The sequence below is a fragment of the Rhipicephalus microplus genome, chromosome 2 (genome assembly GCF_043290135.1).
Source record: "Rhipicephalus microplus isolate Deutch F79 chromosome 2, USDA_Rmic, whole genome shotgun sequence".
In the NCBI taxonomy this organism is placed as follows: domain Eukaryota; kingdom Metazoa; phylum Arthropoda; class Arachnida; order Ixodida; family Ixodidae; genus Rhipicephalus; species Rhipicephalus microplus.
Window position 1 is genome coordinate 78,264,353 of NC_134701.1, and position 21,105 is coordinate 78,285,457.

General features: G+C 43.0%; 1 protein-coding gene across 1 annotated transcript in view; it reads right to left on the minus strand.

The window, feature by feature from the left end:
* LOC142790003 (uncharacterized) overlaps positions 1–20,748 on the minus strand; it is a 64,404-nt gene extending 43,656 nt beyond the window's left edge. The window contains exons 1-4 of the mRNA XM_075885032.1: positions 20,721–20,748; positions 17,714–17,939; positions 2,821–2,995; positions 1,557–1,672 (exon numbers count right to left, since the gene is read on the minus strand). Of these exons, the coding sequence (XP_075741147.1) occupies positions 1,557–1,672; positions 2,821–2,995; positions 17,714–17,939; positions 20,721–20,748 (545 nt within the window). The remainder of the gene's footprint in view (positions 1–1,556; positions 1,673–2,820; positions 2,996–17,713; positions 17,940–20,720) is intronic.
* Between the last annotated feature and the right edge of the window lie 357 nt (positions 20,749–21,105).

Here is a 21,105-nt window from a genome sequence, read left to right on the forward strand (position 1 = left end):
GAGTGTCAATAATAGCTGTCAAGGAATATCCAATTGTACATATGGAAATCAAAAAAAGTGCAAATCAGTATAGAACACAAAAGTAATTTTTAAATATACATATGATTTTCAGATGTGACAAAAAGTATACAAAAATAGAAGCTATGCACGAATAAATTACAAAAAAAACAGAACACTCTGCACAAAGCGCTAGGCTACTGACATGCCTGGAATGGTGATGAAATTAATCACGGCCTGGGGATGGCACTGAAAAATCAGATGATATTTTCAAATTTTGATGCGAAGTCTAACAATGAATTCGCGTTAGTAATCGAGGGATATAAAAAGTTCCACTCTCTGACAGACGTGGAAATAACGAGTGCTTCAAAGTGTCATTGTGGTAATTATAAATTTTTAGTCTGAGTGAATTTTTTTGTCGGGTTACGCGAGATTCTGATGAACTTATGTACAACAATGTGTCCATTTTATGATATCTATGAACAAGCTGGGAAAGTTTGCTCTATTCGCCAGTGTTTTAAAGCCGCAGCTTGTCAGCATATTTGTGGAAGAATATATTTTTTATATTTGTTGCGAAAACTGACTGCGGAAATAACTGGCACGCTGCTTACCGAGTTTCAGCCAATCAGTGATGAACGAAGTGCACAATCCACAAGGTGCATAGATCGAGAATCTCACCCCTGCTTTAAGTTTTTGTTTGAGTTTTATTCGTTACGAAATCATAAAGTATCTAACACTTGTATACAGATGACGTTCACAGAGTATGAATACAAAAAAATGGGGCCTTCAGATAAGAACAACAACGAAAATGAATTCAATACAATTGGCAGAAGATTAGTAGGTGCTAATAATAGTCTTATGCAAGGCAAAACAAGCAGCAACATGCTAGAACCCGAGAATTTTCTTTCAAACCAGTACTTCAAGAGGCTTTGAAAAACACATGCTGCATGTCCAAAAAACTGCAAGGAGGGAAAGGTGGAAATTTCCAATGATGATTTCGAAAACAGGAGGTGAATGCTGGAGCCCGGGCTCTAGCACATACCTCCTGTTTTCTAATTTCGTGCGCTGTACGTGTGTTTACTGGGTACGTAAATGTCGGTGTGCTTGCGTTTGTGTAGACGTGCAGGTATATGTACGCTTTTTATCACTCGCCAGCGCTGTGACCTAGTTGCGTCGTCCTAGCAAGACAATATCCTTTCTCGCGTTTGCGAAGACGTATTGTACTGCAAAAGTTCTCTTGATTGTTGACTGGACTGCTTCGCCTTCCGTTTTTTGAGATATCCTTCGTCATCTCTGTCATTCGACTGATCCGTACATGCCTCACTCGTCTGATTTCCACTGCAAATAATGTCACCGCGTGTCTTGATATGAGGCAGTGAAGTCTTTCGTGTGCTTTCGGCCAGTTTCTGTTTTAGGTTTCCACAGTACATCATTTAAAGCGGTCCATTTCAAGAACTACATGTAGTCCTTATTGGTGGACGTGTTGTTATAAAACCTTAGTGATTGTTACCAACACATGTTTGTCATATCATTTAACACCGTATCGAGTGCTCACTCACCTCAGCCTGTTAGCAATCTGCTGGGTCCATTGCTCGGTGAAGACCGGAAAGTGAAGTATTGTGTAACTTGGTCGCTTGGCTTCAATTTTTTTGCTTTGCATAATATTAGAAAACATCTGTTGGAAATAGCAACACGTCGTGTAAATAAAGGGGAAATAGAGGAACGTTGTGTGAAATTTATGTCAACATATTTGTTCTCGCTTTGCATGGTTTCACTCTTGTGCATAAATAAACTTTTCCGCTTCTAATGAAGCTTCAAAATTATGCGGCAGACACGTGATTCAATAGCACACCATAAAAAAGTGGTACTTTTTGTTCTTTTTCGACAGATGATTGCCGCCGTCAGAAGAACAATCTACTGTTCAAGCTTCTTCATTTATTAGATGCAATTGAATAGAGTGTGGTTGGGAGGGAACCACATTAAAGCAACTTGAAAAGCCTTTTATCCCCAGGCTGTCTTTCGCAACATGGCAACAACATTTGAACCACAAGACAATGTAAACGAACACTGTACAATCTATACAATGAAAACAATCTAATATACAAATAGATTATTATTCCTGTGGACATATTTACAAATCCTATTCAATATAAAAGTGTTATGGAGTGTGTGAATATTAACATCAGAACTTTTTAAATTGTATGTCATATTTGGAAATCAATAGCACAATGCTTGAAAGCCATAGTCAGTACGCCACCGCGGTAAATAACATTGTTCCGAGTGTCGTTTCAGGCGGAGAAATATTTACTTGTAGTTTAAGTAAACTGCATGCACAATTATCACTCTATTCCGGAAAGGGAATAAAGCCTATTTGCATTGCCAGATGGACGGTTTGCAAATGCTTTGTACGAGAACGTCGATCTTTGTAAGAGAGTGGGATCATTTATTAATTGCATTCTTTCCCATCAGAAGTTAAAATGAAGCGAAATGGCAACAAGAAAACGAAAATTATTTTAAACAATGACCTGTGAATTCACATGTTTACCCGTTTTTCATTTTGGAAATACGGTAGACTTCTGTATCCAACCTGTTACTGTTGCTTGCGTTCTATCTGCCTCAGGTTTCTCAGAATCTGGTAATGTACGGCGGATTAGGAAGAACACAGAGGCGAATAATTACTAATGGTTTTTCATGTTCAAATATTTCTATTGCTTGAGGCTACAGCAATCTCACAACTTATGAAAGAATTGAGAGTCACTATGCAGTGAAGCAACATTACCGAAAAAATGCAAGTATAGTAAGTAGTAACATAAAAAAACCGACCATAAGACCTGCAGCTGAATCTTCTGCAAACAAGCCAACGTCTTTGCCCGTGAATCTCAAGGGCGTGTTGACTTGACCGTAGTGGTAGATCCGCTGGTCCCACAGTGCCTCCAATCGTGTCCTCGTGTCGTTAGCGGAGGCAAGTGCATCAATCGCGGTAGAGTTTCTTGCCACCCTGAAATTAGTAGACGAGATTGTCCAAGCACAGGTTTCTTCTTCTTGACTGAAGCTACCAATCGCTTAGCCTCCTCCTGCTTATTTCTACTCACCTAAAGTCTATTTTGCCGTCACTGTCCCTAAGCCCCAATGCTTTGAAAAACTGCGCATCAATATTTTGCCCATAGCCTGGAGCCCTTTAAAGAATATTATCAAATGTTCAACCGTTTCCTGCTCCTCTCCACATGCCCTACATAACGTGTCTGGGCCATCGTATTTTGCTCGGTACATCTTGGTCCGCAATGCTCCAGTTCTGGTGTCGAACAGCAAAGAACTTTCCCGCCAATTATCGTGGATCTTTTCTTTTGCAATTTCCTCCTTGAAATTTTGGTAGGTCTGCAGTGATGATTTGGTAAGCATTCCGATCTTCCACACGTCCCTCTCTGTTTCCTTCACCTTCCTAATCGATGTTTCCTTTTAGTTTGGTATTCTGCTGTTGTCTAAATACTTGCTTGACGATTCTCGAGTTTGCTTCCCCAATTTAGTATCAACATTCTATGTGTACAAATAGCTGAAAACTTTCCTAGCACAACCCTTCTGTCCCATTTTTCTCAATCGCTCCTCAAACGCTATCTTGCTGCTAGATTCAATGCACTCCAACGATGCTTATCCCATGTCACTTTGTACCCTCTGATTTGGGGTGTTTCCGAATGCTCCCAAAGCAAGTCTACCTATGCGACGCTGTGTAACACCTTTCCAAACTCCTCTCACAACGTCACACCTATTATTGTTACACAGTGCCCTATTTTGATTGGAGCAGCAATCCTGTTACCCTTAGTCATTACGTATCTTTCATGCTCCCTTAGGAACTCAGCCGTGTTATTTATAGGTACATCTAAATGTTTGTATTTAGCCACTATTTCTATAGTGACTTTCTGCATCTCAAGGTCACTGCCCTCATTATTATTAGAAATCATGATTGCCAATTTTCGCTACTGAACTTCAAATTTAACCTATTTCTCGCATTAGCGCACATGCCTATAAATCCTCAGATCTTCCTTCTTGTCGACTATTAATACTATATCCTCTGCATACATCAATGCTGGTAATGACTGTTCAATGTGTTTTCCTTGCTTGGCAAATCAGAGGCTGAAGCCGAGTCGACTCCCATCTAATTTGGCTTCTAGTCTCTGTATATACATCATAAATAGCAAAGCTGACCAGGCACATGCCTGTCGAAGCCCGTGTTGTAATTCTATAGGTCAGATATCTGTTCTTCTCATTTTATAACTACTTTGTTACTTTTAGACATATCCTTTTGAAGATTATTTATTCCATTTTTCACAGCTAGTTGTCCTGTATTCCCCACGATTCACGCTCGATCACATTATCGTGAGGTTCCCTGATATCTAGAAAAGCCAGCCACAAGAGCCTGTGTCCTTTTTACGCTATTTCAATACATTGCATCGATGAAAGCAGATTGTCCTTCAACCTCCTTCTTTCTGGAATCCGTTTGGTAGTTGTCCCAGAACTCCTTCATTCTCCACCTTGTCTGTTTTATTTACTTTATTGTCCACATCACCAGCCTGTAAACTACTGATGTCACTGTTATAGGATGGTAGTTGTCTATAGCAGTTATGTTCCCCTTTTCTTTGTCGATCATGCTCATCCTGCTTAGTTTCCTCCCAATTGGAGCTTCAGCATCTATTATTGCTTTGCTCGCTGCCTCTCTTAAAGTTTGCTTAGAGTTTGGCCCTGCCCCGCCGCGATGGTCTAGTGGCTAAGGTACTCGACTGCTGACCCGCAGATCACGGAATCAAATCCCGGTGACAGTGGCTGCATTTCCGATGGAGGCGGAAATGCTGTAGGCCCATGTGCTCAGATTTGGGCGCACGTTAAAGAACCCCAGGTGGTCAAAATTTCCGCAGCCCTCCACTATGGCATCTCTTATAATCACATGGTGGTTTTGAGACGTTAAGCCCCACATATAACACAAATCGTTAGAGTTTCGCCCTAGTTTCTTTATCAACATAATTGGAATGCCATCAAGGCCTGTTGATGTACTATTAGGAACCCTCTTCGCTGCTCTTTTCATTGTGTCAGTGAAGACACCGTGCTAATTGGTCCAGCCTCATTTGGTATGATGCCGGCAGCACTTTCTTGCTGTTTCAAATTTTTCTGTCATCATTCTTTTTATATATTCCATTGCCTCATCCCCTTTTATTGTAACCCATTGAACAGCAGTTGAAGTATAATCTCCTGTTCTTAATACTCAGAGAATTCTAGTCTTAATACTCGAAGATTTTACATGGTTTCGAAATTTTGCAGCTGCCTTTCTATCCTCTTTTTTTACTTCCGCCATCTCTTGAGCCGCCTTTCTTCTAGTCTTTTCAGTGATCAGATTGGACGCTTCCCTTCTGCAACTAAAAAGCGTTATAAACTTTTTTTGGCATTATCTTCCTGTTCACTCCTCTGTTTAGCATACCTGTGTTCACTGGAGGCTTTCTGACGTCCTATTATGGCTCTCATTACTTCCTCATCCCTCTAGCTCTTCGGTTTGCTTCTCCTTCACCCGGTTGACTTGACCCGTACCTTAGCAAGCTTTAACTCAAGCAATCGAGCTAGATTTTTGTACGTCCACTCTGTTTTACTATCTTCGGTGATTATTTTGTGAATATCTTTAGTTGCTAATTATATTTGCCATTTTGAATAAACATTACCATGTGGTTGCTCATAATGCCCCCTTCTCAATTTCATTTCCCTTCCAAAACTCAGCTTGATACGTTTGTTATCAATTCCTAAGCTTTCGAATTCATATTCATTCATGTTCATCATCCTTAGCTGGTCACATATCTTATGTGACATCGTTGCGCCATTTATTGTTGATTGTAGCTTTCCCACTTCCGATGTTATCTGCCCTTCGCCCTTCTCGGTACATTTGCAAATGATTATTTCATGCCTTTCACACAAATTTATAGCATTCTTCCTGTTGGTTCAGTATATTCATTTATGTCTTCCACGTGCGCATTCATATGTCCTAATATACTTACCTCACACTATCCTCCTAGCTATAATTTGTCATTTTCTATGAGCTGCATCATTTCTTGGTTTCCCGCTATGGCTTTTGCCCCTGTCCACTAGTATACAAAACTGAGGAGCGTCATCTGCCACTTTTCCTTTTAGCCATCAATGTTTCCTGCCCTACTGCTTGATCATTTGCCAGTCTGTACTTTTATGGAATAAATGCCCCAATACAACTCCCCCCTCTTGGCTGCCTTCTGTTCTATTACAGCAATGTCATGCGTAATCCAGATTATTAGGTGGTTGTTCCATGTTCCTAAGATATTTCTACGAACTCATATGCCATCAGCTTGTCCTGCCTTACCTGTTTTATCTCTCCCCAGTCCAACCTATTCCTGCCGCCCTGCATGTTAGTATACCCTACTTCTGAATTTGCTCTGCCCTCATGCCTACGTGTGATTTCTTCCCCGGACTCGACGTGTCTTAGATATTGGTGCCACTTTGGATTCTTATCTGTTTATACCACCTGTCAAAGAGCAGGATCAGAAGCTATAACCTTTGAATAACTTATCTGAGGCTTTAAAACTGTGCTTCTGTAATGGCCATCCTCCCGTGCATATTATAGGGTGTTCTTGCATCTAAACGTCAGAGAATTAGTCAGCACCTACGACTGACGCTCTCACGTGCTCTTGACTGTTGCTCTTACAATTGAGTGCACATATATACGCGATAGAGCTGGCGGTGGAATGCCTGCAACCACTGCTCAGTGTCAAAGCATCGAACCCATTATTAGAATGCCGCACAATTGAATCCGGCTGGTGGCAATTTACCTGTACGTAAACTTTTATTTCGTCACAATTACAATAAATTCACTTATGTCAAGATCACATGTACTTTTCCCGGCATTATTGTTAGTTATTTCTCAATAATATTTTATCTAACAAAGGAAAGATGCCCTTAAATATACAATTTCTTTCAGCCACATCAGGCGTCTGATTTTGGCAGACTGGTGCTTTAAAGTGGTTTGTGAGGGGTTATTCGTCAGCTACCATCTTGTGATAAGATCATGTACTACTTGACGCCACACAGGCATACAAAATGTTCCACACTCACCGTAATACCAACAGGTGGCACTGAGTGACAATGCGACATTGAAATGCACACACATACTCTAGAAAGCGGACGTCGAGATGACCGCCACTGTAGCTCAGTATTCGAGCATCGGACGGGTTATTCGAAGTTCGCAGGTTCAGATCCTACCTGGGGCAAAATCTTTTTCTTTAACTTTTCATTGTTCACATACACAATTTGCATCTAACAACATCGCCCATGCTTTGCATGGTACTATTCTCTGTTATTTTTTATAAAGATCTGGGAACTGTCACACTGACATAATAGGAAAATAAATGTCGAGGTTCTATAAGGAGCTCGAAAGGCTTTATGAAAATTTTACCGCTTTGAATGAAGCTCCAAGTTCCCGGGAGCGCAAAGAAGCTGGAAACCTTCTAATGCTTCTTTTATTAACCGATGTAGCAAATTGCTCTCACAATACCCCCACAACGTCAGATGGAGGTCTGTGAAAATTGGCTCTTGGCTGTATTTCGTCGGCTGCTATAGATAAGTGGTTTCGATAAGCGCGCTTATTTTTCACTTAATTGCATTTATCAAATGACGCTTAACTAAAGATTATGCAGAGTAAAACACGTTTGTTTCAAATTTTGATAAACACATTGGCTACCATGTGTCATAATTGGCCGCGACCCTTTCGGCCGTAAACGTGGCGTGATGTAGTTCAGGCTATCTAAAAACACTCTTTTTGAATAATTTCAATGATTTTGACTTTGTAATTATTTTACTGGCACTTCGCTCGAAACCGAAAATCTATAAGGGCCCCTCCGAGTTCAAAGACGAGGAGTGATTTTTTCTCAGCATCACTACGCTTCTTACAGGCGATGCCTCCTCCTCACAACTTATTTATGCAGAACTCACGTTTGCAATACAAGCTCGAAGCGTTGAGCCTATCACGATTGTGCATTTTTGGCTAGCCAGTCTAATCTCTGTTTTGTATAGTACGAAAGGAACAAAACGAAATGAAATCAGCTGACCGCGCACCTTAGTAGTGCAAGCATAGGAGAAACAAGTGGGTGAGTGCATGCAAACGGTGGGTGAGTGACAGTTCATTGCTAATATTCCTCATATATGAAAAGTATGTAGCTCAATGTTGTCACAAGAATTGTGGTTCTGACGTTAAGAGGAGGGGCGCAAAAAAAGAGGAATGCCAGGAAAGAATAAAATGTTGGGGTGCGATGCAGGTTGACCCGAGCTTCTGGGGCAGACGAGTTTGCCCCGAGATCGCTCAGCGGCGGCCATGGCATGAACACAGTGCGGAGCACGTGATAGCAACGTTGATGGAAATGGCTACAGGAACGCACGTGGCGTTGGGAACGCATGCGGGACATTTGCGACGGTTATCAAAGAAACGCCCCGAGTGAACACGTCAGCGCCGCCACTCAATAAACATTATAACAGTGCAGCGACGTCAGCATGATTGTCGCGTAATCTTTTTTCCTACTCGTCAAGTGCCTACTACAGGCGTGTTCACGGACGTATGCACTCTTTCAGGCTGGTTAATGCGCTCCACCTGCAGCATCGAGATTTCCACACTCGAAGGCAGCAAGGGTGCACACGCAGCCCTCTCGTGCTCCTTGTTGCGCTTCTATCAAACATTGGAAATATATATAAAAGCAGGTGGTCACCAAGAGTGCTGCATCATGGCAGCATTGCGGCTGTAATTGGATACGTCGTGAGCGCGGTGAAATTTAATTCGGGACATCGTAGCCACGTGGTGATATCACTTTTATTTCTGCATGCGTGTGTGCACAGTCTGTGTGATAAAGCTGATAGATTCATCGAGCCGATCGACGTGATTACTGCTCCTCGGCCCGAGCAAATGAGATAGGCGTACTCAAACTTCGCCGCGGGCGTCTGTCAAACTAATTAACGCTTGAACTCGGATACAAACTTGTTCATTTTGAGAAGACCCCAGTTCAGCTCGTAACTGTGATGGCGCCGGTGTGACTGTAAACCCTTTGATTTAGTGAACGCCAAGCGGCAGCTTCTTCGCATATAAAATATTCGGGGGAGCTTACACTACTTTTGCAAGGCTTGGGCCACAGAAGAGCTTGTGACAACCTGGCTTCTTGCAGCGTTTTCATTTGGTCGTCTACTCATGTGCCTGCTCGGCTTCGAAGTGAAGACCGCATCAGCTCTGTCTAAACTTTGATTGTACCATCCCACTGAGCTATGTTGTCTTTATAGATAAAGCTTCCATAAATGACAATTAGCATCAATATGATCAGGATGGAGCTAAGTTGTAATCATGACTAACAGGATACTAATTGTCATCATATTACTAAAGGCTAATTAGTATTGTCTTAATAGCGTACTCATGATTTACGTCACGTACTTAGCATGGTTTCGTTAGCTCATCAAGTATAGCATGCATTAGATAGCCCGGTTATAGCTTTACATGGCTTCATCAGCGCGGTCTCCTTAAAATGTGGCGCAATTACCTCGGCCCTACCATGACGTGGCGTAATTAACTTGTTCATAGCATGTCCTGGTCTAACTGGCAAAGTATACCATGTAGCCAAATAGTTAATTAGCTGGCCGTACGTGCTTGCGTGCTAGCGGCCGATGACAACAGAGATGATGCGCACTGCTCGGCCGGTGCGCATCACATCACTCAGCCTGTGCGCAGCACACGTGGTATATATTGATTAACATGTGGCCTCAAGATTAGTTGCAATCATACTGTTGTAAAACGCTCGGCTGGTACTGATCTCAGAGACCACCATGCTGATTATTCTAAAACTGACCCTTTGCATGCGTTAAAAGCTTCAAAATAAATTTATAAACACCCCGCGCCTATAAAAAAGTATCACCGCGAAAAGTTTCTCACACTTTTATTGCATCGGTGCACTTATGCATTCAGTTGAATGACAAACAAATGAAAGATGATGCCCATGGCTTGAAAACACCGCCCAACTTAGTCGACCGTCCTTGGCGTAACCAGTTACCGTTCTTGGCGTAACCAATCGTAACCAGTAAAACGCAGGGCGCTGAGAGGTGGATTTGACTTTTTAGTACTGTTGGCTTGTTCATAAGGGGGTGCTGCCAAAGCTCGGGAATATACCGAGTTTCACCGAACTCTGCCGATCCTCAATAGCACCCCTGTTTTTATTTTCAGAGGCTCCATAGGCGTCCCCTAATAGGCCCGTAAAACACAGTCATAGCAATAGTTTATAGCGCGATAGTGTAATTTCGCTCCATATATGTAGTAGCGGCTTTATCGAACAGGATAAACCATATCTCAGGCAAACACATCTATTGTTTGTTTTATGATTTGGCAAAAATATCGGAAGGTAGGCTAGGTTAGAGTAGGCTATCCGAACATCATAGTTGTGATGTATAAGATAGACGCAAAGATACGAAAAATTAGGCATAATAAAAGAAGAAAAATAATCAGAGGCACCATTTCCACAAGTACACCATAGAGACTTCAAACGCATGAGCAGAGTCTATTGGCTTAGTCCGTTCATATGGCGTGATCACATCGTCGACAGAGTCCGTAAAAACAATGGCAAGGAGTAATACAAAATAAAGACAGTTCATTAAATTTGTGTCCATCAAAAATACCAAGGGCGCTCACTGCGCGACATTATTTATCCTAATGCGACCACGGTCTAAGTACTTTCACAATCGTAAATAACCGTGTGTCTATTGCATTCAAGTAAGTCAAACTACAAGGTTAATTACTGTCCACAAGGGAAGCATTTATTATATGACGTTTAGTGATGCTGTGTATCTGTACAATATTTATTTTCGAATAATATATGAAGCGTTAGATTTGGTGTGGTTCTAAATACAATAGTAATAAGGGGCTTGCCTTAGATGTACATTACCATACCTGCAGTCGTCAGCATGCTTAACACCCACGCTCCGACGCGTCACCTCGACTAGTTTGACTTATGCATGCCGCGAAGCACTGGGCACTGTTTCCAAGATAATACCTCGACATGCTTGGATAGTATCTCGGCATATATGAGTAATATGTCGGCAACAGAACCCAAAGATACGTGACGCCAGCGTCAATCAAAATGTTTCAGGTCATGTTGTGGAGCGTTCTTGTTAAGCTTGCTTGCGATTGTACATCAAGTTAGATCATTAGCGCTGTGAGTTTATTGGTTTTTGCTGCGCCGCCATGACAGCCTTTTACGTGGATTCTGCCTTATTCGCTCGCCCATACCCGCCAAACATCCTGGTTTAACTTTACCGGGTCTTTGACATCCCGCTGCGTCACGCTCAAATTGACGACTGTGAGAGCCGCAGTTTTTAGGGACTGGCTAGAACACATTAAAGCGCTGTGCTTCTCAGTGGACCACACCTCGCTGGGCTAACACAGTCGAGACAGCGTCATATCTTTCCAAAACGCTGCCGCAGAACTTTTGCGCTGCACATCTATTATCCTTTCACCCTTCAAGAGACAGCGCCATCGCCGTCTCTTGAATGGATGCTCCTTCAATGCTCCTTTCCAGTTACACGACCTTCGCGCTGCTCTAGCTGAAATGAGGTGAGGTACAGCTTAAGGCGACACGAAATCACCGTTAAAGTCCTAGCAAATCTACCAGATGCAGCGCACCAGTCGCTTCTCGACTATATTATGCGATCTGGTTCAGAAAAACACCCCTCCCACTAGACTGGAAAATATCTCTAGTAACCTTTATTTCGAAGCCAGGAAAACCTATCAACACTGAGAATATCGAACCTGTTCCTCTTAATTCTTGCGCGTGGAAGATAATGAAAACTATGGTAAGGGATCGTCGCTCTCCCTTTTTGTAAGATCGCCACCTTTTCACCCATTTTATGTATGACTTCAGGCACAAGAAATCTTCGCAGGACATACTCCAACACCTACACCATGAAGTACTTAATCCGGTAGAACACCCCTACAACGACAAGGTCGTTCTAGCACTTGATCTTAAGGAAACCTTCGACAACGTCAAGCACGAAGTCATCCTAGCTCACCAAAGTGCCACTAACTGCGGCGAGCGCGCTTTCAACTACATCGAAACCTTTCTTACTGACATAGCTGCGTACAATCGCATCCAAAATCAGTAATACGGCTCCTATCCACTGGCTACGCGAGGCACACCACCGGACGCTGTATTGTCACCTCTGCTGTTCAACTTGGCTATGGCGCAGCTCCCTCCCGCTTGGCTGCTCTCGACTCGGTAAAGCATGTGCTTAATGCCGACAATATTTATTTATTTATTTTTATATTTATTTACTTATTTATTTATCTGTTTGTTTTTGAAACCCTCAGGATACAATTGTACATTATAGAGGGGAGGGGCAGAAATACAGATGAACACCAAAAGAACTACAGGAATATGTAAACACATTTACTATGAACATAAATATAATGATGAAGTTTTGCATGCAAGGAGTACCCTTTATTGAAAGACAACTGAACTAGAACCACAAAGAATACACTAAACAGTCAATAACACTTACGCCGATCAGTACAGCTTACGATTTTGAGTTTATTAGTGCATTCTTAAATTGTGTGGAGTAGCTGATGCTTACTAATGATGCAGGTAAGTTATTGCACCCTATTGACGTCTTAGAGAGAAATTATTGTGAACATGCTAAGCTGTTGTGACAAGGTATGCTGACCTTGTACACGTGATCATGGCGAGCAGAATGGTACGATGTCGGGTGTATCCAAAGTGAGCGAAGGAAAGAATTGCGGTGATGGATTTTATGAAATAATGAGATGCGTGAGTTCTATCTGCGAATAGAGAGTAATGGAATATGGAGTGTACTCTCCATTATTCAAACACTAACAGAGCGATGATAATTACCTAGGATGAAACGAACAGCACTATGTCGTACAGATTCAATTTCGTTATTAATGTGACTTGATGTGGATCCCAGATGGATTAGGCGTATTCCGAATTGGGGCAGATGTATCCTATATATAGCAGTCGTTTTAATTGTACAGGTGCAAACGTGAAATTTCCTTTCAGATATCCTAATGGGTGGTTAGCTTTTGATGTTATGTATTGTATGTGCTGCTTCCAAGAGAGGTCATTGGTAATATGAATGACAAGATAACGGTAGGTGCTAGCAGATTGAAGGGGGCAGTTATTTAGTGCATAGGCAGGGCAGATTGTTTCACGAGAAATGCGCATCGATTTACATTTGTTAATGTTGAGTTCCATGCACCATGTGAGACACCACTCATATATGTTATTCAAGTCGGATTGAAGGGTTGCTATGTCAGAGGCATCAGTAATGTTGTGATATGCAACGCACTCGTCCGCGAATAAACACATTTTGGGGAAATGTCGGGTATATCATTAATGTATATTAAATATAAAAGAGAACCGAGGACGGACGCTTGAGAAACATCTGATTCGACAGGAGTCGAATCAGATGTGAAGTCATTCGAGACCACGAATTGAGAACGGGAAGAAAGAAAACTTTCTATCCATCCAATTACTCTCTGGCCCTCAGAGGGATGCCTGGGCAGCATGGAGGACAGCCTGTGAACCACGGCTCATAAAGTGGACGAATATGCCACGTACTGCGGCCCCCAGTGTTTCCCACAGAAGTCTGAATTCGTGCACCTTCGGCTCTCGGCCAAGTGCACTTCATTCATTATCCTTTCCCTGCACTGTGAACCTACAGCGTTTCTTTATGATGAGATAAGATTTGGCAATGAGATAAGATTTGGCATTCATTAAGGTCTTCAAAAAAACTACTGAGGCATAGGATATCCGTGTCCTTGTACTCCACATTCACAAACACCGCAGGGTCGAGACAATAATTCACAAGCAGCGTAAGTTTGGAGAACAGGTGGGCCGCATGGTACGCCGAGTCTCCAACTAGCGGGAAGGTCTCAAAAGCAAGGATGCGTTTTGTCTCGCATGTACTTTTGTCACTAATCGCATCTTGTATGCGACTCCGTACCTGCACTTACAGAAGCATAATGAAGATTCCTTGGAGGTCTCCTTCAGCAAAAATGTCCAGAGAGCCCTAGATCTCTCTATCACTGCTTCCGATGCAAAACTCTTTACCTTGGAAGTAGTAAACACGTACCAGGAGCTCCGGGAGGCCCACCTAACAAATCAATACACGCGCTTGGCGCAGGCCCCATCAGGCAGACGACTCCTAGATTGCCTACACATTCGGCATAAATTCCACACAGAGGAGCAGGTACGAGTGCCATAACATTGGAAACACGCGATTCATGTTCGACCATTCCCCACCAATATATCCGGTGAGTCACACGCTGGCCGTCAAGAGACACAGGATCTTGCTCTCCAGCGCCAAGTTGGCTCTAAACAAAACGAATTTTACACGGACATTACTGGCCCTTACCGCGAGTGTTGGTATACGGCCGCCGTAGTCCACCAAGACAGGCAGATGGATGGTCTGTCCTTTCGCGCACCCAACGCTGTCCATGCTGAAGAGGTGGCCATCATCACCATCATCATCAGCCTGACTACATCCACTGCAGGACAAAGGCCTCTCCCATGTTCCGCCAGTTAACCCGGTCCTGTGCTTGCTGCTGCCAATTTATACCCGCAAACTTCTTAATCTCATCTGCCTACCTAATTTTCTGTCTCCCCCTAACCCGCTTTCCTTCTCTGGGAATCCAGTTAGTTACCCTTAATGACCAGCGGTTATCCTGTCTACGCGCTACATGCCCGGCCCATGTCCATTTCCTCTTCTTTATTTCAGCTATGATATCCTTAACCCCCGTTTGTTCCCTAATCCATTCTGCTCTCTTCTTGTCTCTTAAGGTTACACCTACCATTTTTCTTTCCATTGCTCGCTGCGTCGTCCTCAATTTAAGCTGAACCCTCTTTGTAAGTCTCCAGGTTTCTGCTCCGTAGCTAAGTACCGGCAAGATACAGCTGTTATATACCTTCCTCTTGAGGAATAGTGGCAATCTACCTGTCATAATTTGAGAGTGCTTGCCGAATGTGCTCCACCCCATTCTTATTCTTCTAGTTACTTCAATCTCGTGGTTCAGCTCTGCGGTTATTACCTGCCCTCAGTAGACATAGTCTTTTACAGCTTCAAGTGCACTATTACCTATCTCGAAGCGCTGCTCCTTGCCGAGGTTGTTGTACATTACTTTCGTTTTCTGCAGATTAATTTTAAGACCCACCTTTCTGCTCTCCTTGTCTAACTCCGTAATTATGAGTTGCAATTCGTCCCCTGAGTTACTCAGCAATGCAATTGCATCGGCGAAGCGCAGGTTACTAAGGTATTCTTCATTGACTCTTATTCCTAACTGTTCCCATTCTAGGCTTCTGAAAACCTCCTGTAAGCACGCGGTAAATAGCATTGGGGAAATTGTGTCCCCCTGCCTTACACCCTTCTTGATTGGTATTCTGTTGCTTTCTTTATGAAGCACTATGGTAGCAGTTGATCCCCTGTAGATTTCTTCCAGAATGTTTATATATACTTCATCTACGCCCTGATTCCGCAGTGTTCATAGCCATAACCATAGCTCTAGCTATATGGCCATATAGGTGGCCATAGCTCTAGCTATATGACACGACAGTTCTAAAATTTTGGTATCAGACTCCAAAGGAGCTTGCCAAAATTTTCAACTGGGGTGGATCACATCCCTAGCTACCACAATTCCTAAATCTTATCCGCGAGTAGTTTACCCATCTCCCCGCTCACTAATCTGGACTCCTGGTCATCAGGGCCTGGCAGGCAATGAGCCGGCGCACGCTGCCATCCGCTCACTCATTCCTCGGACTACGGCCTCTCTGACCGATAAACACTGTGTTCTTGAAGAGAACGTTCCCCTTCTACCTTCTAGAGAGATAATTACCTAAACGCAGGGACGCACGGACGGAGGCACGCACGAAGGAACAGACGGACAGACGGACACAAGACCGAACGGACGAACTCATGGATACTTCGCTCCACACACCGTTATGTACTTCGTGGATATACTGAGTTTTTTTATGCGCTACGTTAGTATTAGTTATGTATTACCAACGCACCCAACTACATGCCCTTGCTAGTTTTAATGGCTAAAATACACCAAAGACGGGTGACCTTGACTTTTCGACCGCGTCTGTCTCTGCACAGCTTACACTCTTTTATGCACTGTATTTGTGGCGGCTGCAATTCCGATGGAGGCGGAAATGTTGTAGGCCCGTGTACTCAGATTTGGGTGCACGTTAAAGAACCCCAGGTGGTCAAAATTTCCGGAGCCCTCCACTACGGCGTCTCTCATAATCAAATGGTGGTTTTGGGACGTTAAACCCCACAAATCAATCAACTATGCACTGTATTTTTTACACTGTATTTATGCTTGTTTGTTCTCACCTAATTCTCGTGTTATCCACCTTGCTAGGTATTGGTATGAATTTTTATGTTCCAATTGGTGTGTTAAAATATCAATTTAAATATCAGAGTATACATTTATGATCTTTTTTTTCGTTGACGCCATTTGTGAGTGTCGCAGGGCAACGAATGTCCTTTAAAAGGACACTAATGGGAAGAGTGAAATTTGTGATAACAGTCTCACAATTACCAAATCACCAGACTAGCTGATCGAAGACGCTTTCTGAGCGGAAAAACGTGCAAAAAGTGCTGGTGGTGACGCCGCTTTGAACTTCACGCGAAATGCTGTGACATCATAAATTTTTTTGCTATAGATTGGCATAGCCCTTTTAAATATAATGTACAATTTCCCTGAGAGGACCTTACACTTACCATGCAAAGGGACTAGAAGTTTGCTTCAAATAAGGAGGCCAAAATACAAGAACATTTTTTTGAAGTCGGTGACGTCACTCACCAAGGTTTTGGCGTGAAATTTCAAAGTACAGATTTGACCTTGACTTTTTCCGCTTTTCATAAACGTATGATGACGAAATGTAGAACATTATGGCTCTCATAGTAAAATAATCATTATAAACCGAAATATTGTTCTTTTTGGGGCCCACTTAAGTAATTCGCTAATTACGAGTGCTGAACAGGATAGTAGTTGGTGACTGAAGCAGCCGTCCTTTATGCAACTCGACGCTAAAACACTTATTCTGATACCAAGACCTGTTTTCAGGAGATGTTCTGTCCAAGTACATGATCCTAGCGAAAACTTCAGCGGCTTCAAGTGCCACAAAGTTACTTTTGGCATGAGCCATAAATGACTGGCAGTTCTTCAAACTTGACCATGTTCGATGTGCGTTTACGTTAGATTATTCAGGAATTAATTTGAAAAGATTGAGGTGTTCGTTTATTTCAAATATTTCAGCTCATTGTGCGCGTATCTCTACAGAAAGCTCCGTGACGCAGTGAAACCTAAAGGCAGGGATCGGCTTATGTCGCTCAATTGCTGTGCTGTGGCCAGCGACGCATATCAACACGTGGAGCGCAGTACGATGCTACAAAAACGACAACAATGTTCTGTGCCTAAAACTGCGACAGGAGTCGTTTACGTTCGAAAAAGCTGTCATATGTTTATCTCAAATTTCACACTTGGTGATTCTGAATTTTCTTTTTTTTTCAACTCTTTAAATGCGTTCTACATTTCGAACCACAATTCACAAGGTTAGAAGAAAATGTGTTGAGGAGAAGTCTACTTGCGATAAAAAAAAAACAATTCAAGTTGACTTACATGTAATCGATACCGATGCCATATTCTGTGGTAGAGTGAGCCTTTGAGGTTTCCAGAAAGTATGTAAAGTCGTCGTCGTAAGGAGGGTCCAATGAGCCCCCGTCAGCTGTGATGAGCGAGTTGAACGTGACGATGGTACACAGGCCGTCCGGCGGAAACACGTATGTGTCCTCCTTGAAACCACTGCTCAGCGTGCATAGCAGCGAGCCCGGCGGCAGGGGCTTCTCTGAAAAGGTAAAGAAAGCGAATCCCGCATGTTCAATATTTTTAAACTGTCATTCTGCTCACCTACAATGCTGACGGAGAACTCCTCATTCGCTAAGGAGGCTCGTCAACATGACGGTGAGCCGTAGTAAATAACAGTGGCCTAGCAGGACCGAAACGTGGTGAGTGGTGATAAGATGAACTCTGCAGATACTCAGTACAGAGGCTCTGAAGCGCTGATTCTTAGACCCATTCTCCCACAGGGTCCAAACCAGAAAACCTGCTAGCGAACAGCACGAAAGGAGCGCCCAAATGAGGTGAACACTGGACGACCCCGCGTAATGTTTATTTACATTTTATCACTTCTTCACGGGATGTTTTATCTTAAGCAACCGTTTTTTCTGCGCACCCAGCGTGCTTGCTTGCCGCATTGGGATTGAAATCCAGTGATAAAATTACCTCAAGCTAAAGAACATGCTTATTTTAGAATCACTAGAGAGGCATCTGCCACTTCCATGATTCTCAAATTCATCGGCGGGATGTCAATGACGAGGATTAACTTGAATTTGCGGAGGAAAAAGCGTATGCCATCAATTCTTTTGGCCTACCACTTTCCCATATCAATCACTGCCCTAAAGTTGATACAAGAAAGTTACGTAACAGTTCAATTTTAGTTGCCCCTCAATGTAATTTTCGCTGAAGCAGACTATTTCCACATAGACATACAACGTTTGTGCAAAGATGACAGGTACTTTACCGTCTAGCCACCTTTACTGAAAACGTGCGTATACAAAAAAAACATCCTCTATGTTATAATGTGGTGTATAAAAACTACAACGCCACTTTGCCAGCTGATCTGATGGCTCCTGTTTTTCTTTTCATTCAAAATAGATGCAATATTATGGAAAATATTAGATCATTTTTTCGCTTTTTGGCAATGAAAGCAGTTACGAGATCACAAGCCATGGGCTGTAACTATCCACCATCCCCGGGATCCGCAACCACTATCGCTCAAAATAAAAAATAGTCGATACAAGAAGAGACAACCAGAAGTAATCTAGATTCTAACCTGGGTACTCTCTGTGGGTGCAAAGTATTCTACTATTGAGCCATGCGGAGCTATTTTTTTACACAGAAGTGTTTATCTGAGGTCCACTAAGGCTTCCATGACGTACTTCTGTCACGAAAATGAGTCTGAAAAATAACATGATCAGATGAAAATTAGCTCCGTCCCTTTGAGTCGAACTTTAACTCTCTCGTCTGGTGAAGACAGCTGCCGGGCAGGTTATCCCCTGTTCCAGGGTCTCATGCACTGTAGGCTTTAAAACCATGCCTTTCATATCAACCACTCTCTTTTCACAGTACTCTTGGTAAAATGTAAAAATGTGTCATGACCATGTAACAGTTACGTGCTGGCCCAGACCAACTCAGGGCTGTCCAGAGGGCCTGTGCGGTGGCAGAGGGGATTGGCCTCTCTGTACCGACTCGGGAGCAGCCAGCGTAAGTCTTGGACTGATCTTCAAGGTCATAATAAACTTATTCATACCGTACCATGAAACCCTCTACTGCTTCCATCAACGCGGCGTTTGTACGTGTCTGTCCTATTGAGTGCAATTACAAAGGGAGCAGTGAAATTTTGTGAACGCTTTAACATGCTTCCAGGTGGCAACCCTACCAAAAAAGTCGGCCTGGCTAGTAGCGTCAATCCATGCCAAAAAGTCCCCTCCAAAGCACTCCGTAAATATGGTTAACGAATAAAAGCCGAAAGCTGTGACTCCGGTGCTTTAAAGTGGCTTCAATCCGGCGCCGCACTGAAGCCTTTCACAACTAAAATTTACATGTTCGTGCTTCCTAGTCGCGTTAGACAAATGATTGGCTTGAGTTTACCCAGTGCTGTATATCACGTGCCGCGCATTTCGCGTAGCATAATCATGGAGGAACGTAATGAGTTGTTAAATGCGTTTCCCAACGCGGTAATCACAGTGGCTCTTCTCGGACCTCATAATGAAATTTTCCTGAATTCTGCGGCGAAACTAAAACCAAAGGACCGATGAGCGCAGCAAGCAGATGACTACAATGACGTCAGTGTTCAAACCAGTGTTTACAGTGATGCAATTTTTCTCCGTTCGTTAACGTATATGCATTATGCGTGCTGTAATTGCGACCGCGGCCCACACACCCACACAACGAAATAGATTGATGATTGATGTAACAAGACTCCCTCATTTCAGTTGCACTTTTTTCCGTTTTGGTTTCGCTGGAAAATTGGGAATAATTTTAATATTTCGTAGTTATTACTAGAGACCGCTTTCCCAAAATCTCGAAGCGGCATTCGTTTATTCGCATGAAGCAGTTTAAATATCCCTTTAGACTTAGCTGCCGAACTCCTAATTAAAAAGTTATTACTTGAATTTTGTAATTACTGTTTCAAATGATGTCTTCAGCCCTCCTAACATGGCTACCGTTATGGAAAAAGCAAGTGTGAGAACAGCGAGCAAATAGCGTCTTTTGCTGATTTTTAAACAATATTCCCCGTATTTTTTGAAACACTCTGTACTTACATAGCATAAAAGAAAACATAAAACCAAAATATACAGTTACCATGCTAAAGATTCCTCTCATTATTATTAAGAGAGCTTATCCCGTGCTTTATTTTTGTGTTTTACAATTTCTGGTAACCAGGTTTCAGGTGTTGTTTCACCGTTTACATCCAGATTAGCTCTGTGACTAATCTGTGTAAGGCTGTCCCTCCGTAAGAACGTGCAGCTAACCACAGGTGTTAGCGCGGCGCCACATAGCTCACGCTGCTGCTGCGCGTTGACGTCACGCATCTTTCGCAGTGCGCGCTCATATCGCTCTCCTCGCCTGCCGTGCTCTCGCCGCGGTGCCCACAGCTGCCACCTCGTCCATTCGCCCGCAACTCCAGCGACCACCACTGGCTACATTACCAAAATAAACATTAAATAAACCTTACCAACTCGAAATAAACCTGAAATAAGCCTGACCAACTCGAAATAAACCGGACCCGCGCGTAACGTCAGCGTTTAAACATGTCTGTACGTGTCACCTACAAGACCTACGCCAGCAATCGCTTTCAAACGAACGTTCCAGCACTAACCGAAGTACCTGCGTTAGCACTCTTCAAACGGTGACGCCACCAGTGCGTGATGCTGCTGCTTCGCATCACA